Source organism: Echiichthys vipera (assembly GCF_963691815.1).
Source record: "Echiichthys vipera genome assembly, chromosome: 3".
In the NCBI taxonomy this organism is placed as follows: Eukaryota; Metazoa; Chordata; class Actinopteri; order Perciformes; family Trachinidae; genus Echiichthys; species Echiichthys vipera.
The window spans coordinates 23391857-23410582 of NC_139828.1; the positions used below are offsets into that span (position 1 = coordinate 23391857).

Sequence of the window (18726 nt, forward strand, 5' to 3'; positions counted from 1 at the left end):
CCATTGTGTCTTTTGTGAATCATAGCTACAGCCACTATTCTCTGAGAGGAAGCATTTCAGAGACACCTCTCAAGATAAAAGGTAGTTGGTGTTTTTGATGCTCAAAAAATAGATTTATATTCAATTCAATTTCAATTCAATTCAATTCAATTTTATTTATAGTGCCAAATCATAACAAAAGTTATCTCAGGACACTTTACAGAGTAGGCATAGAACCAACAATTCCCCCCGTAGAGTACGGTGGCAACGAAAACCTTCCCTATAACAGGCAGGAACGTCAAACAGCTCTGTGGAGGACGGCCATCTGTCTTGACCGGTTGGGGAGGAAGAAAAGGAGAGAGAAAGAGAGAAACACAAAGATAGACAGAAGACAGAGAGACTGACACACTTCCAGAGATGCAAGCAGCCAGCGAGTAACAGTAACTATAACAATATCTATAGTAATGTGAACATGACCCACATGTTATGGCAGTCTGCATAGCAGAACAGCAGGAACACTTACATCCAAGGTGACAGAACATGAAAATGAAAATAATTATGACAAAATGATGAGTAGGGGCAATAGCAGCTACGATACAGCAAGACATACCACTGATGGTGTTTTTATGGCTACAAATTTTATAATTTATAAGACTAGTGACAGAATAAATGACTAATAGTTATTGAAGTAGCAGGAAGCGTCATACAGGACCAGGGCAGCAGACACCACCAACATCAGCAGGGACCAGCATACAGGACCACGGCAGCAGGCACCACCACGATCAGCAGAGACCTACACACAGGACCACGGCAACAGGCATCACCAGCATCAGTAGAGACCAGCAGACACCACCAACATCAGCAGGGACCAGCATACAGGACCACGGCAGCAGGCACCACCACGATCAGCAGAGACCTACACACAGGACCACGGCAACAGGCATCACCAGCATCAGTAGAGACCAGCACACAGGACCACGGCAGCAGGCACCACCACCATCAGCAGGGACCTGATACACAGGACCAAGGCAGCAGGCACCACCACCATCAGCATAGATCCACAGGACCACGGCAGTAGGCACCACCACCATCAGCAGAGACCTGCGAGATGACAAAGCACAAACAACTCCGGGGAAGAAGTTGAATTAATAACATGCATTGATGAGACATGAGTGACATAGACAGAGAGGAGAGAAGGTCAGAGTATTAGGAAAAGTAATATCCCCTGGCAGACTAGGCTTATAGCAGCATCATTAAGCTGAACAAACGCAGCTTTAAGAATAACAACAACAACATAGCTGAGGGCTCGTAAGCCGTAGCTGTAAGCTTTATCAAAAAGGAAAGTTTTAAGTTTACTCTTAAATATGGGGACAGTGTCTGCCTCCCGAATAACACTTAGGAACACATCAGAAAATTGCAGGTCATCCAGCTTTTTATTTACTTAATGCACATTTGAAGTTTATCTAACTGATCAGTGTCTTCTGGTTTGATCGATAAATATAATTGTGTATCATCAGCATAACAATGAAAATGTATGGAGTGCTTCCTTATGATATTTCCTAAGGGAAGCATATATAAGGAGAATAGAATCGGTCCAAGGACAGAACCCTGTGGGACTCCGTGACTAACTTTAGTGTGCATGGAGGATTTGTCGTTAACATGTACAAAGTGAGATCTGTCTGATAAATAAGACTTAAACCAGCTCAGTGCGGTTCCTTTAATGCCAATTAGATGCTCCAGTCTCTGTAGCAGGATGTGATGGTCAATAGTGTCGAAGGCCTCACTAAGATCTAGTTAGACAAGCACAGAGACAAGTCCTTTGTCTCAAGCTATTAGAAGGTTGTTAGTAATTTTTATCAGTGCTGTCTCAGTGCTATGATTTGCTCTAAATCCTGACTGGAAGACCTCAAGTAACTCATTATTATGTAAAAAGTCGCACAACTGATTGGCGACTAATTTCTCAAGCATCTTAGAGAGAAAAGGAAGGTCAGATATAGGTCTATAGTTGGCTAGTACCTCAGGATCGAGACTGGGCTTTTTAAGAAGAGGTTTAATTACAACTACTTTAAAAGACTGTGGTACATAACCTGCTGATAAAGACATGTTAATCATATCTAATACAGACAAGTAGAAGGCTTTGATGCTGAAATAGTACATGTTAATTTGTTAAGGTTGACTGTAGAAAAGCAGTCCAAGAATATATCAGGTCGTACAGTTTCTAAGGTTTCTGGGTTTGAAGAAAAATTGGTGCCAAGCGAGTTGATTTTGTCTCTAATAGTTATAATTTTGTCATTAAAGAAGGTGATGAAGTCGTTACTACTGAGGGTTATAGGAATACATGGCTCAATAGAGCTGTGGCTCTCTGTCAGCCTGGCTACAGTGCTGAAAAGAAATCTAGGATTGTTCTTATTCTCCTCTATCAAAGATGAGTAATAGGCTGCTGTGGCATCCTATTACTCATTTTATCAATCCTATTCCTTTAAAACCAAATACAGCAAGCATAAAGATGATAAAGCTTTACACCATGTTTCTTAAGAACAAGTGACATTGCAACCCCTTTTCAGAAATGCCAAAAAAGAAAACAAGACAAAAAACAATGTTCAAATGTCAGAGAACGTGTGATGAGAGCACCAGTCATTTTTTTAACAGTTAAGGTCATCTGTAAACCTTCCGAGAATGTTGGTGTGAAAAGATGTTCCCCTTCTTTCAGTGTTGTTCTGTGCTAGACGTGTTGCTTCAAACAGTCCGGGTCAACAGGACACCGTCTGCACATAAGACCCAGGGTCAAACTGACACCTGCTGCCAAGAGGAGCAGTCGAATAACTGACAGGCGTTAACACCCCCGTAACTACACTGCTAAGCTGTGTTAAATACGCTGCACTGCGTTAGGGTGTGGTGCTGCCCGCTGCCCATACCTCACTGCATCGAAACCCCTCCGCAGACCTTGATTGGCACTCCCACCTTCAACTCCCCTGCTCCTCCTCGTCCCCATCCTCCTCATCTCATTTCACACTAAACAAAATCTCTGCAGGGTCCAATGGATGGAGCCCCCTCTCTCTTATCACCTCACAGTTGGAGCCACTGGCTGGGTTGATGAACTTTGCTGGAAGGAATCTGCAGGCTTCTCCACTTGAATGAGCAGAGCTAATGAGTCGTAAAATCCCACTGCCAGAGCTTCAGGGTTCACCATGGGCATCTAGGGAACAAGGTAGTTTAAGCACGGGAGAGAGGCTGAGGTGTGTTTCATAGAGAGCGCTTTGCAGGTTGCTGAAGAAGTCGACCAAGCTTCTGTGGGTAAGGACTTTGGGAAATGAAATGTTAAAAGGGCTCCAAGGAGGAGAAGGCATAGGAGGAGAAGCGTGTGACTGATGGATGAAGCAGGGATTACCCTGCTTTGATCTGTAAACCGTGTCTGTACCAGGGAGGCTGGGGGGACCTCAACCCTCAGCCAGGTGCACTCTGTTCATCAAGCTTCTGCCAACCCCCCACCAAGCTGCCCCCAAGGTGTGAAATGTGCCCCCAATCCCTTTCCTGCACGCCCCGTCACACAGCAGACCTACAGCAGGACAGGGACTGGCACAGGAACAGACAGTACAGAGTGAACTCCTTCAGCTATTCTCATACTGCCAGTATCTGGCTGTTGCAGAACAGTAGAATTCATGTTTAAAAGAATAGTTTAGCTTTTCATAAACACTGGAAGCACAGGGAACCAACTAGTCTGTCAAATCTCAACAACTAACAGGAGATACTGGTTTTTATACACAAGTTTGAAAACAGCAAATTGTGGTTTTAAGGGGTGCCGGATAATTGACTTTTCACTGTTTTGTGAATGAAGCATGTAACCATGTATGTTGTTCCTCTCAAGTATGTATTTTGTTATACATGTTGAGCAGCATTGCATTATATCCAGATAAAGTGGTAGAAACAATTGCCAAGCCCAAGCATAATAACCTGCAGGAGGGCCCGTGATTTTTCAAACACAGCTGTACCCTTTTGTACAATACCTCACATGGTATTCGTACATGTACAGTAATTCCTTAGATTTGACAGTTGACTTCTGACTTGAGGACGTAAATTATTTTGCCATTAGCTAGAAACAAATGAAAAAAAGCTTTGATGTTTCCATTGACAGACAGCTGTTTGATGAGAGCATATTTCTTCTGTAGGGTTCGTCCTTATGGATTATTAGCTTCAAACATGAAAAAACGATTGCAAATGCTTGAGGCAGTGTCTAATTCTCTTTGATAATGTGAAATCCAATGTCCAGCATATAGATAGAGGTGCTACAGTGTGAGCTACAGTGGTGGAAGGGTTAGATTTTTTGGTGCATATTTATTCACTAACTGGCTTTCAACTCTTAAATCCCTGTCCTTCTCTCATGTCTGTAAAGATGATTGGCGGACAGAACTGACCGGGATCATTCGAATTATGCATTCGAAAAGTAGATGTTGCTGGACTCAGCTCAAAGCATTCTTCTGTGACATGTGCAGAACATGCAGACAGGGAGGCTTTTCTACGCAGTGACCAATCTGTTTTTCAGACTGGCTTGAATCTCATCCGTAAGATCATAGAAGTGCTCTTGCCTGTCTCTATTTATTTTTACGTCCCTTCAGGTCCTGTGCATGTCTCTTTCTTGTCTGTTATAAATAGACAATATGAGCTTTAGAAACTATTGGATGCAGGATGTTAGCAAATAAGTACGTTTTTTTGATTGAGTTAATATTTGCAGCTTGTGTTGAGTAGGGGCCAGTCATAAGCATGCAAAAAAGCATGCAAAAAAAAAATCAGGGTTGAATTTCTTTCAGTGTAGCTTTTGAGAAAACATCTTAAAAACTCATTTTAAAGAATATCTACATCTTGAAAAGAAAAAAACATGTTTTTGGGAGAACTTGAGACCACACAATAGGACAACCACTAAGAGCTTTACAGGGAAAATGGATAGCCAAGTAGAAGAAGATGTTAATATGGACTGCAGACAGATCATCTGAAAATTGGAATGCATGGCACCAGCATAAGATAAAAGCATCCAAAAAAGACTTATATGTTAACAAGCTGTGAACGCAACTAAAAAGTTACATATTTGGGACCCGCTGGTTTAGTTGTGGTTTGCTATATTTCCCCCCCCCCTTGCGTGTTTTAACAAAGTAACATGGAGACAATGAAAACCCATAACCAAACCAGGCAGTGTGGTTACCTCATCCCGTAATCATTTATCATTCTGACGTTTTGTCATAAACTATAGAGCGGTGCAGAAAAAAAAAAGACCTGGCACTCACAAACTCCCTGTCTACCTCTTAAATTTGGAGTTTCGTATGAATGGACTGCTCGGAGTAAAGTCAGAAAATCAAGGTGTGTGTGTGTTGTCTGTATGGGCATGTTGTGGAGGTTGTAGAGGAGAGAGAGCGGTGAAAATCAAAGCATCAGGAAGGGCAGGGGGTTGAGTGTGCTGTGTGTGCTTAGCCCACAGCCATCCACACTGCAGGATACCGTGGAACATGTGATGGGGATGATCACCCCCCTCATATGCACCCCTGCCCACACCACATCCCACCCCACTCGCCCGCAAACTGTCCTTTTGACCCAGATCTCCCACACCTTCTCCCAGCAAACAACTCATCTCTACTCTCTCTCTCTCTCTCTCTCTCTCTCTCTCTCTCTCTCTCTCTCTCTCTCTCTCTCTCTCTCTCTCTCTCTCTCTCTCTCTCTCTCTCTCTCTCTCTCTCTCTCTCTCTCTCTCTCTCTCTCTCTCTCTCTCTCTCTCTCTTCTTGCCACATCACTTGGATCCCGTTCTGGCCTCCAGCCACGAGCCACGACAGGCCACGGTGCAAACAGAGCCTCGAGTAATAGTAGTGAGATAGTAATGAGCCAAAGAATGCCACCTCTCAGGTTTGAGTGTTAAGTGACCAAAGAAAACACAGTGGAGGAGGGTTTGTGTGCATGTGTCTGTGTGGTATGAAAAGGCTGTGGATGTTAAAATACAGAACAGAAGTGAAGTAAAGAAATCAAGAGAAGAAGAGAAGAGGAACGACATAAAGGGTAGACAACAAACATTTTGAAAAATTAAGATGAAGTGAGGTTGTGAATATGCAAATAATGCTAATGCATGTACATGAACCACAGACATACACAAACACACACACACACACACACACACACACACACACACACACACACACACACACACACATATATATATATATATATATATATATATATATATATATATATATAACATGTTTCAACATGAATGCCGTCTCTCAGCTGAGTCTCTTTCCATCTCAAAAGAGGGAAAAAAGACCAGTCATGACAACACATGTTATTTCCACCTAAGCCGTTTTCCAGTTAATCGTAACGCTGTTGGATTCAAATGGAGAAAGAGATGGAAAAAAAGATAAAATCAGTGATGACAGATATATGCTGGAAGAGAAGGTGATGTGAATATGTGATTTCCACAGGTGTTGCTTTGAAAGTTGAGGTTTTTCTATTTTTTTCAGTAGCAGAACAGATTAGATAAGTTGCATACGACTATCAATGAAATAGTAAAGAAAATCAATTAAATGCCAAAGTTATGACTATTATTTTTCAACTGATACCTAATTACATTTATTTAAAGTCCCCCTCAGCTAAAAAAATGTTTTTTCTTCTGTTTATGTCCCCTAAGATGTCATATTGTCACATGTCTCTACTGAAGGGGATGTCTTTGTAATTGGAATGTCACAAATGTTAAACCAATCGCTCTACACAAAAGCCAGCAAAGAAACTTGTAACCTCAAGTGCTGAGCCAACTTTCCATACCATCCAGGTTGCCAAAACTACAGGCCTGGTTGCAGCCTGCAAGCTGCGGACCTCCATGGGCAGGCAGCCTGGGCCCCGCAAACTCCGCAAGATGACTCCTAATTTGAACATCAAGCCCTTAAGGGTCTACTTACTTACCATTTGTCATTAGTCAAACCATGAGGTAAAGAGGCGGATATCAAACACAGTCTAGCTGGTGTAGTGATAAAAGACTAAAAAGTACAGTTTCTTTACACAACAACATTATGTATCTACTGTTTTCAATATTCATTCTACTACATTTCATACCTCACATGTCCTGTCTTGTTATCTGAATGTTGTAAACTCATTTCATGTTTTCATATAGATAATTGAGATTTTCATGTCTTTTCTTGAGCTGATCCCAGCTGACATCAGGCGTGAGGCGGGGTACACCGGACAGGACGCCAGTCTATCGCAGGGCACATAGAGACAAATAGAGACAGACAACCAGTCACACTCACATTCACATGGGCAACGGGCAATTTAGAGTCAGGAAGCGGGGCGCAGACACGGGGAGAACATGCAAGCTCCTCACAGAAGGGACCCCAGCCCGAATTCGAACCAGCAACCCTCTTGCTGTGAGGTGACAGTCCTAACAACCACACCACAAAGGTCTTCATCAGGATGACTTCATCAATACAAGCAGATTAACATGAAAAGACTGAAAACATTATAGGGAATTCCTCACCCTTACAAATGATGATATGCAGATAAAAAAGTAGACAAAAGTCTTCTCTTCAGCAAACAGCTGGATTGTGCCAAAAGGGGGCTGCAACATTATATCAGAAAGATGTTGTTATCTATTGGTGAAAAAAAGAAGAAAATAAAAGAATAAAAAACTTGCATCTGGGTTTTATGAGCACACCAGTAAACCCATTTTTTTATTCTGCAGGTGTTGCTTGGAAACTTCATGATAAACTATGGGTTTAATTATCTAAAACTAAATGTCTTTTAGATGTTCTCCTTTTAACTTATTACATATTTTTCATTTCACCTTTTATTTTTATGTTGTTTCTGTTCTGCTCTGAAGCACTTTGAGATAGTTGAATGTAATGTGCAATACAAATACAATGTATTATTATTAGAAGTAGTAGTTGTAGTAGTAGTAGTAGTCCAAAATGCTCAGAATCATACAATGTGCCTTGCAGTGAGAGCACACAGGTGGTTCGAGAGGAAAAAGGCCCCAAATTTTTATGAGTATGCATTGCTCTCTTAATTGTAGAAAAGTTAAAAGAGGGAGAGAGAGAGAGAGAGAGAGAGAGAGAGAGAGAGAGAGAGAAAGAGAGAGAGAGAGAGAACAAACATCTGCTCCCTGCTGTATTTGCTGAGTAAACTACCCACTGGTGTGCTGTCACAGATGTGTCTTGACCTGAGCTAAGCTGATGGATAAAATAAAGACATTCAAGATATTATGAATGGCTAGATTAAACAGAGACATGGAGAGGTGTGGCTTTTCACCTCCATGGGGAATGTCTCACATCATGGACGGCCAGGCTCTGTGAGATTGGGAGAGAAAAGTAAGTCAAAGGAGGGCCTGATCGTACCAGCTATAAGACAGTATCCCCCCTGCTGGATGTATCATCTCCTTTCCCTGAGTATTACATCCCTAAAACGGTCGAAAGCCAAGAATATGATTAGAAAAACCACATTAAGTCTTCAGAAAATCTTCAGTTCACAAGGGGAAACAGGAGTCTCATTGTGTCCCAGTAGTATATGGGACTGGTAAGAGGAAAAACACTGGAAACACAGTAATTAGCCTCTTACTATTTCTCAGAAATGAGAGAACTGTCATTGCCAGTCAATCTCATAGTTAAAATTGTTTAAAAAAAAATAGAATAGAATAAATAGAAGACAGATACAACCTCAGAGAGGAGATATTTACTGTGTAAATTCAACAAGTTCAACATGTTTTTATTCCTTAAAGCCTGAACCCCTGTCAGTCCAGTGTATGCCCTCATGTCCAAACAAAAATATCTGTGTATATCACCTGCCAGCCTCTTGGCTTGCTCAGAGATCCCAACTTTACACAGTGACATTAGTTTCCAAACAGTGAGTGATCAGAGTAGAAAACTCCAATTGGAACAGAGTTGTCTTCACATGAAATATGTGCTGACAGTTAGACCATCATGATTCATTTTAGTGGTAATAAAACTGGTGCTACTGTGACTACATTTATAAAAGAGAGCATGATGGTGTTAAGATAAAGCCAAAAAAGAACATGTAAAACAATCAATCACAACAAGCAAAACGCACACAAAACATGCAAATATTCTCCTGCTCATGAACTTTTACCTTCAGGATCTGTTAGGACACAACCGCCAGTAAATCTCTGTGCAGACCCGGCCTCCTCCAGCTCACGTAAAAATGTGTAACATCTCATTATAAGCATCTGCATTGTAATATTGAGCATGGAGAGGGGGGAGAGGAAGAGAAAGGGGACTGGGGAGAGAAATTGTGAGCATGAGAGCAAAGACTGGTTCCTCTAAGTCTAGCAGACTTAGAGGATAGTTCTCTGAACTGCTCTAAATCATCAGAAGAAGTGATGTGACCAAGAATAGGCAATGGACCCTCTGAACCCTTTAGTGACAAGGAATCTTTACTTGAAGTAAACATAAAGCAGAAGATATTGTGTCTTTTTGCTATTTATTATGAAAGCGGTATTTACAGTATAGCTGCAAACCAAAGTGGACGATGATCAGGATGATGCAGTTGTCACCCGTGCTCAGTTCCTCGCTCTTTTGGGGAGACGCACCATTCTCATTGGTGTGACTATATTGCACTCTAGTGGCCAAGAAATGTTAATGACTTTGCTCACTCAACACATCCTACAGTTCTATTATGGTGTAATACTGAATTTAACAAAAACCAATCCAGATTGCCCTGGGGTCTAAATGAATTTTCTGGCTGTAAAACTTAATTAAATCCCATTTTTCCTTATATTTTAACTTATTCTGGAAGCACATTAACTGTAGCTTTAGATAAGTCTTTATTAATGAAGTGTTTCATTGTTATAGTAACTAATTGTTGATTGTTTTGTTGTAGTGTTGTAACTTCAAAATACACTCTGTATTAAGAGGACATTGTGCAGTTGTTTATGATTAGCCACCGGTGGCATCATAAATCCTGCATCTCTGGGAGATAAAGGCCTATAAACATAGTCTCTTGACTAGGTGAATAGGCTATACAAGTAATAAAAACCCTTATTTTTCTCAGAATATGAAACTTTCAACAATTAGATTAAAATAATTTGTGGCAGCATACAGTATTGTTGGTTATGGTTGCCAGTACACGAATAAGATCACCATAAAAAATTAAAATCTTAGTTGATCTTAGTCTTATTGGTTATAGACATTTAATTAAATTCAATAGCTAGGCAACATCCTTGGTCCTGATTAACTTCCTGTCACAACTTAGAAAAGGTCTATTGGCTTATTTTCAATACACTGTCAGAGATGATTAGTCATTTGTCATTAAGGATTTTGCTGTCACTTAAAATAAAATAAAAATTGGATATAATTTTTTTGAGTAACTACCTTTTGCAGAAATGCCATTGAGTTGTGATGCCAACTGAAATAGTTGTGGTAATTGCACTTACAGTATTGAGAATGTTAAGACTGTTCAGAAAAATGGGCTAAAACTATTGAGAAAACTTTATTGGCGAGAGTCAATACTGTACAATTCTGCAGAACACAAAAAGATATGGAGATTTGTATGAATACAGTAAATGTATTTGTGCAGCAATGTGTTACATACTGTGAACACAATGACATCCATGCCAAAAAAGAAAGGAAAGAAAGAAAACGGTGCAACAATGAAAAAGCCTGTAGTAGTTCAGTGAAAAACAACAAAATATAACACTACAAGTCCTTATCTTCTTGGTGGTTGGTTGCCATTCCTATAGTTCTTTACTGTCTCCTCGTAGAATTTGCAGAAATCATAAACATTTCATTGATATTTATAGAATACAAGTGTATATATCTGGCAGACTCTGACAACTGAATGGATCATTTTGCATGTGATGGTTCAAACAATGAAAGAATGTCTGGAAGTTGTGAAGAGTTTGACAATTTCACTGAGAATCAACTCATAAGTGTTGATTAGCAATCCATGTGCAAGTGGTAAGTGTGCAAACTGTAGGCAGGTATACTAACTCTTTTGCACACACGCCAAAACACATGCAATTTGCTTAAATTAATGAGAAATTCCAATCTGTTGTGAAGAAAAAACTAAATGTCCAGATATTTGAACTTATTGCTTTGAAAAATATAATTCTCATTCTATAAAATAAAAACCTGTAAGATTTTGCATCAAAAACAAGAAACATGAAGCCTCCAGTGCACATTCTGTATGCTTATTTTTTAAATAAGGTGGGAAACATATGATACTCCTATAAAATGCAAAAACATTGTTAATTAAATCTCATGGTTTTCATCTTGTGACCAAAGTCTATGTGGAGCCCCTTGTCACATGTTTTTTTAATTAAGTAGGATTTAGAATGCAGGACTTTGACTTTTAAAGAGCATCTTCAGACAGTTATTGGGTCTTTTAAGTAAAGGATCTGAGTCCACTTCTTCCATTGGTACACAGTAACACACAGTTACGGGTTCTATAAAATTCTGACCAACAGTAGGGCTAACTGAGTCAGGCTAAAATATCAGACCATGTGACCCCAATCTGCCCCGAGAAGATGACTGTGGGTCAGGAAGGATTAAATCCTAGAAGAGCAAGGTCGAGGCCATGAAAGCTTAATTCCATTGTATTTTGACATCAGTGCAACTTGAATAAAAGTTTAACAGTGACATCTGGAGGCTATTTGAGCTATAACTGAAGCGTGACTGCAGTGCCAAGTCCCGCTGCCAAGTTTAATTTTCACACTGTAATATAATCTCTATATAGCCTAGACCATAGACTTGCTAGTTGACACTGACCAGAACCCGGAACTGTTTTATTGCTGAGTAGGTTTGCACATCTAAGAACTGTGTCTTGGTGATTTGGTGAACATTAACATTAGTATATAATGTAGGCTTAGGCCTGCAATAGAAAATCCGAGAAAGAAACCAAGCGGTTGTTTGCAGAAAAATCATTGTATAAATTACGACGGGACATGCAAGGGAAGATGAAAAATACTTTAATCTCCCAAAAAGTTGATTACATGCTGACAAAATAACATGTCACTGCCAATCACAGATGTTTTAGATTTTACTCGGACTGCACCTTTAATGAAATAGCTTTGCGACAGTCGTCACGACAGTATTTCACAGCTTTACGGCTCTTTTGGAGGCTGATTCAAAATGGAGTAGATATTCTGAGGTATATCTTACAGGTACAGAGTCAACCCACCAAATAGCGTTACCCTCACCATTTAATAGGGTTTACAATAACAGGTTGTTACTCGTCAGAAAATAAGTAACTCCTGCATAATGACAGAAGAGAAGAAGTCAGGCTCTTTAGGTTTCTTTTCGAGCTACGACGACTTGAGCGACAGCAGCGATGGCAGCGACTCTGACGAGGAGGGAGAAATTAAAAAGAAGAAACCGGGGGCAGGCTCGTCCGCCCAGTCCTCCCAACAAGGGACCAAACGAGCCGCCGGTGGAGCTCCGTTACCCAAACCTGCCGAGCTGTTCGGCTCCGTGTCCAAGCCGGCTTTCCTCTACAACCCGCTGAATAAGGAGATAGACTGGGACACCCTCACGGTCAAAGCTCCCGAAGAGGTACCGTAAAATATGCCGTTAATCTGTGTGTGTTTATAACATTACACCTCAGTGTATCAGTCAATGCATTTATATATAAGAGATAATTTCAGACAGAACTGACGACATTTTAAGTAGATTCACGCTTGTAACCATGAAACTTTATTGGCAAATAAATTGGCAGAGGCGATGCTAGAGTCTGTCGGGGCCCTGGCCCAAAAAAAGCACCGGGGGCCCCTCGAAGCTGCGCTCATCACCATTTTATCTGACACCAACAAAAAAAAGTAAAAAGTACACATTTTTGTTATTTTCGAAATATAAATACAAACAATAGAAAAATGTAATTCACACATCAATATGAAAAACTATAAAAACCAGAAAACCAGAAGAATAAACACGTGTGGTGTCAGGCAGGCCCTTGGGGGCGATCAGGTCTTCTACTGTCATTGCAAACTTTGCACATTGTCATTGAGTTTTTCAGCACTTGGGGGCAGCTTGCTGGCCTGGCGCCCCAAGCTGCGCCTCTTCAAATTGGCAAGTACCACAGGTTAGTTTTAAATTGGATATTCAACGTGCATCAGTGTCAGTTTCACCCGGTGTTGGCACCAGGAGGATGTACTTAACTTTTGGGGGTTGACTTAGGGACCATAAATTTACTAATATATTGACTCATTACCTTTGTTTTTGGTTTTGATACTTTCATGCTAACCGTTATAGATATAACAGTGTAGCAATGTGTGGTGAGGGGCTCTACGGAGACCTTTTGAGGGGCAGGGGCATTGACCTCTCCCCTGTACAGACTCTGACAACAGATGATAATAGATGACACATGACATTCTGCCAAAATTCTGAAATTCACAGTTCTGTAGGGAAGGGGGACTGGCGTTGTTTATAATTATTCAGCTCAGTCTTAATTCTTAAAATCAGGGGTTGACACTAATGTTTCAAAAGCATGTGCTCAGAGGACAAGTACAGGTCATATTCTACTTGCCTGAATATCATGATCACTTGCAAGAATAAAAACAAAAGCCTTTTAAACAATAATGAGTATAATTTAATTACACCTTTTAGCAAGCGATGTCTCTTATATGCAAACACTCCTTACTAGTCACATCCTGACCACATAAAACCAACATGTACTGCATACATTGCGCAGGAAAACACCATCTTCTGCTTTATGCTGCACCCAGGATATGGTGTTTACATTAGCACAGAGAACTCAGGTTATTCATATTTCCCGTAAACATGACAAATACCATTCTGTTAGCAGAGGCGCTGTTTACAGAAACAAATAAAATATGAAATATGAAACACTACATTTACTAAACAACTTGACTGCTAATTTTTTTCTCTGCTCCGACCATTACCAGCTACAGCTGTCTGCTCTGAGTGCATCCGCCGTGTCTCTCTTCATCCACACACACACACACACACACACACACGCACAGACTAGGCTACGTAGCTTTCCGAGGCATTCCGGAAATTATCTATGTGATAACTTCCTCTGCACTGGACCAGCCTGTGTCACTAACAATTTCACAAGTTCTACTTGTATGGTAGGGTGGCAAGAAAGAAGCCTCTTCTGAAAAAATGTCACACTGAGTCTCATAAAAAAACATATTGAAGATTCTTACGCCATGTGGCAAAAGGTTAGATTTTCAGTATACAAAAACATAAAATGGTGTAAAGCAGCAAATCCTCCCATTTGAGAAGCTTTGGCTTTTTACCTTGAAGTGGGACTTGAACAATATATTGATTATCATAATTGTTGCAGATTTAATGTCAGTTGATTAACTGATTAATCAACTAATTGTTTCAGCAATGTTTGGCAGACTAGCACAGTCAGCAGTACTGCATGTTTCCTGGGACTATGGAGGTTACAGCTGATTTGTGACTTGTGGGAGGTGTGTTGTTTAGTAACTATTCTAAACCTTTCCTTTGTTACTTCCTCTAAGCCAGTTTTCCACACCCTGCTCTTCTCTATTACTTGTAGCCTGCCAGAGAGTTTAAGCCATGGAAGACAAACGCTGTACCCCCTCCTGAGAGCTACACAGCAGAGCCAGAGAAGAAGAAGGGACCTCCCCCAGGAATGGACATGGCTATAAAGTGGTCCAATGTGTATGAGGACAATGGGGAAGATGCACCACAGCCTTTCACTGGTACCGCTCGCTTCTTACCCGCAGAGGAGGAACTCTCTGAATCAGGTTAGTCCTGCAATGCAATGACAGTGGGGCATTTTTAACAGTGTGGCAGAATAAATAAACTGATGATATGATCATTGCCATAGGTCTCATTCTCCCCACTATTATCACACCAGTTCTTTGACAATATTACACGTTACCGTATTGTGGTGTTGTTGAGCATGTTCAGAGTACATGCTGTACATGCTTGTAGAGGAAATGTGCCAGATTGTGTACTCATTTAAATAGGCTTATTATCTCAGACATGGTTAAAGCACACCAGCTCAGCTAGCAGTACAAACTATTTCCCAATCTCGGAAAGCAAGACCCAACATACTACAGAAATAAGGTTTTTGAGAGGTCAGTGCATGTGCCCTGTGTCAACTTAAGCATAAAAAACAAATCTGCGCACATGGATTTGTGATAAGCGAGTCGACTGAGTGGCATCGATACCCAGAGATGCATCACCCACCCATCTTGGTGGAAAATTGATGTTGGGAGCCACAAAATTACCAAACACGCACCTTTGCACCTGCATGGAAATAGAGCAAATTGATATGTTTGAATAGCTTGCTGTTGAATAATTCAAAAATTATTATTTTCCACCCTCCTGCCACCTTGCTCTCCCAAAATCCCCGACCAACCCCCACCACTCCTCTGGCGATCAGATGAGGAATCGGAGAAGGCTGGCCTCTCTGTCAAGAAACGTCGAGTGGAGACTTTCCAGCAAAAGGAGAAGAGGAAGAGGGACATGGGACAAGCAACCTCTGACAAGAATTTTGTAGAAGAGGAGAAAAGGATCCTCAGGCAAAATATTGATTGAGACCTACAAGGAATCTGTTTCTAATTTAAATATTCTGTCATATTTTATGATACGCTCACAGATATAAGCACAATATCCATGTAGGTGGTATGTAGGGCTGAAAAACTGTTTGAAATTTTATAGAAATTGCAACATGGACTGGTGCAAAAACTAAATTGCAGGAGATGTAATATTTGTTAAAGGCAAAATACCATTCTGAATTATGTATTTTGGTGCTGTAGAGATGTCCCAGCCTATAAGTCGTATTCTACAGACAAAACATATTTATTTGGCACAGATCCTCACAAAAAAACCCAAGCCATGATTATTATTTAATAATCAGATGAGGAATCTGGGATATATATATATATATATGTATATATATATATATATATATATATATACATGTATAATGTATATGTATATTCAATGAAATACGATCATGCCAAAATTCTCTTCAATTTTGTTATTACAATTACAATAAGATATTTTTTCCAAATTGTTCAGCCCTAGTGGTATGCTTCACACATTTACAGGCATTTTACTTATATACACTGACATCATTTGCAATATTATAATATTTGTTTGTCCTTCAAAGGACTGTCAGCAGGCTCTAAGGTCAAAGTGTAGTATATGACAATCCAATATAAAATTTGAAATTTAAGAATTTAGATTCTGTAAATCCTGCGGACTATTTTTCCAAGTTAAAGGAAAATTCAGGTTTTTTTACAGTCTGTAGTATGTTTTCATTGTTTAGGTCATCATCCCTCTTCATTTTTATGCACACGCTCTCCTTGAAGGACACAGGGATGAGGGATAACAAGAGACACAGCTTTACAACGTGTACTGGGCATTACCAAAGAAGTGATTAGACAGGTTTAGTGTGGCATCACCTTCGCTTTACCTCCAAATATCTAGTCTAGACAACAAAGGACTTGTTTAAACCTGCCTGATTGCTCTTGTTTGAATCCCTGTATCCCTGTTTCTTTGCAAAGAAGAGGTGAATAAAATATAGGGATGAAGGCCAAAACTACTACAAATGATTTAACTTTAAATGAGGGTTTAGCCTGCCGTGAACCATTGAACATACAGCAACATAAATGTGGTTAGTTGGCTTTGCCTCCTGTTTGTTTTATTTAAATGAGCTTCAATAGCAGTGACGTTTGGCCATGGCGATTTACTTGGTCTGTGTTTGTCTTGTAAACCAAATGTCACCGCTGACCTATGAAATATGTGTTTGTGTTAATACAGTGACTTTCCCTTAAAAATGTGATCAAACTGGCTGTCAATCTGTTGAAATGACATTTTAAAAGGTTGCTTGTTCTTCCTGCTTATGGGCACTAGATGTCGCCCTTGAGCTACACCAAAAAAACACTCCCTCCATGTTTGTAGTGATGTCTGGTGGACTTTGATCGTGTGAACATTGGGCACCTAAAGGATCGGTGTACATACTACTTGTCAGGAGGGAAGTTCCGATCTTCGATTTGGAAGTTAGTCTCTCTCATCTCAGTTCTCTTGGGAAACTTGATGCATAGTGACTGTTTATTCAGTCTCATGTACATCATGTACCTCATTTCTTGTATTACACACACTTTACATCTGTGTGAAATCAAACTTCTTGCATGTTTAATATCCGAAGATGTCTGGGACATTGTACTGTTTTATGGACCCTATGTTTCTTTTTAGCAAATCTGCTCATTTCATATAAATGGGTGGATATTTTTTCAGTTTCTTTTTAGTGTTATGCTGTTCATGAAGCTCTCAGACAATAAAAGGTATTTTACTGGAGAACACTGTTCTGTCATTTGAAGTGAGTTATTCAAGACACAAGTTCAGAAATACACTGTTGGTCACAATTACTGAAAAGCAAAGTCTTAAATATGTCCGAGATCCTTATTGTTAGAATCCAGGTATAGACTATACAGTCTATACAGTCTACATTCCCAAATTCATTCTTTAGATTTCTGTGACCATTGGAGCAAATATAATGGTTTTCCAGGCATTGAAAAGAAGAAAAGTTTCCACTTTGCAACAGTTTAGTGATCAGAGGAATTCCAGGCCTATCTGTCATTGTGAGTTGACATGAAATAGAGGTAAATATGCGTCTGATAAGATTCCAGCCTCCAGGTATGTGCCTGGCCTTGTCTGAAATGCGTACCTGGTCCTGGACAAGAGCAGCAGCAGATTCTATCAGCTATATTTACGAACAAATCATTACTCTCTACCTACTGACTGTATGAGCGATGACCAGAGAAGTCACATCCATCAGTGTTTAAGAATCTTGCTGTCAGTCTTGTGACTGGAGATTTCTCTGAAAATTTCTCAGTAAATAGATGTTTTGCAATCCTCTATTCTAAGAATCCCGTGGGAGACCAATTCCAGCGTATATTTTTTGCTGTTAAATTGTTACTCTCTTCTTTGATATGATAACTACAGCATTCCTGGAGTGTAGACTTTGTGTTATAGAGATCATGTTCTCAAAGGAAAGCATTTTTCCATCCCACTGGATGTCACACATGGCTAAGCTTATCTTCATTTAATAAAGGAGAACATCTTTGTCTTCTGTTACCTTCGGAACAATAAGAGCATTAGTCACTGAAGTCCTAAAAAGCGCGGATAAATTTACCAACAGCAAAATTTCTAAATAATTTATAAGGATAAGTTTACATTCTGTGTTCACCCTGAGGATTTTAACTATTGTGTCTTATCAACTTAATTGTGAGAGATGTCCAATAACTCAAGAGTCTTTCTTGGTCCAGTCAGAGCTATGAAAAATGTCAGTCAAACCACCCTTTTATCACTGTGACACATTTACTAGAAGGTCAAGACCTAATGATGGCCATTGAGCATTCAGGGATCTTTACCGAGATGGCTGCCTGCAGCTGCTGCAGCTCTGACTTCTGACATTTTCACACAGTCAGCACAATGTTGCAGCTTGTATGTAAATTGTTTTCAATCAATCAGTCCATTGAGTAGTGCCTGTTGTGTGGTGCTGCAGGAGACCCACAGCCGATACAATAATTTTTGCCTCTGTTTTTTTGTTTAGTATAAAAAGGTAACGAGTCCATGAGTCTGCACTGCAGCCCAGCTAGCAGCTCTCTGAGGCTGTACTGAAAGACACAGCGGTGCTTTGAGCTAAATGCTAACATGCTATCATTGACAGTTTTAACATGCTGCTGATTTGTAAAAATGACCAGGTTCATCGTCTTAGATTAGCTAGTTACCATGCTCTCATTGTACAAAGTACTGGTGAAGGTG

At 40.1% G+C, this 18726-nt stretch overlaps 1 protein-coding gene across 1 annotated transcript; it reads left to right on the forward strand.

The window, feature by feature from the left end:
* The first annotated feature begins 12101 nt into the window (after positions 1-12101).
* On the forward strand, positions 12102-17198 carry cUnh1orf52 (chromosome Un C1orf52 homolog). Its single transcript, XM_083911510.1, has 3 exons — positions 12102-12507; positions 14480-14690; positions 15335-17198. The coding sequence occupies exons 1-3, from the start codon at positions 12217-12219 to the stop codon at positions 15487-15489; spliced, it is 657 nt and encodes a 218-aa protein (XP_083767636.1). The 5' UTR covers positions 12102-12216; the 3' UTR covers positions 15490-17198.
* Positions 17199-18726: the final 1528 nt, after the last annotated feature.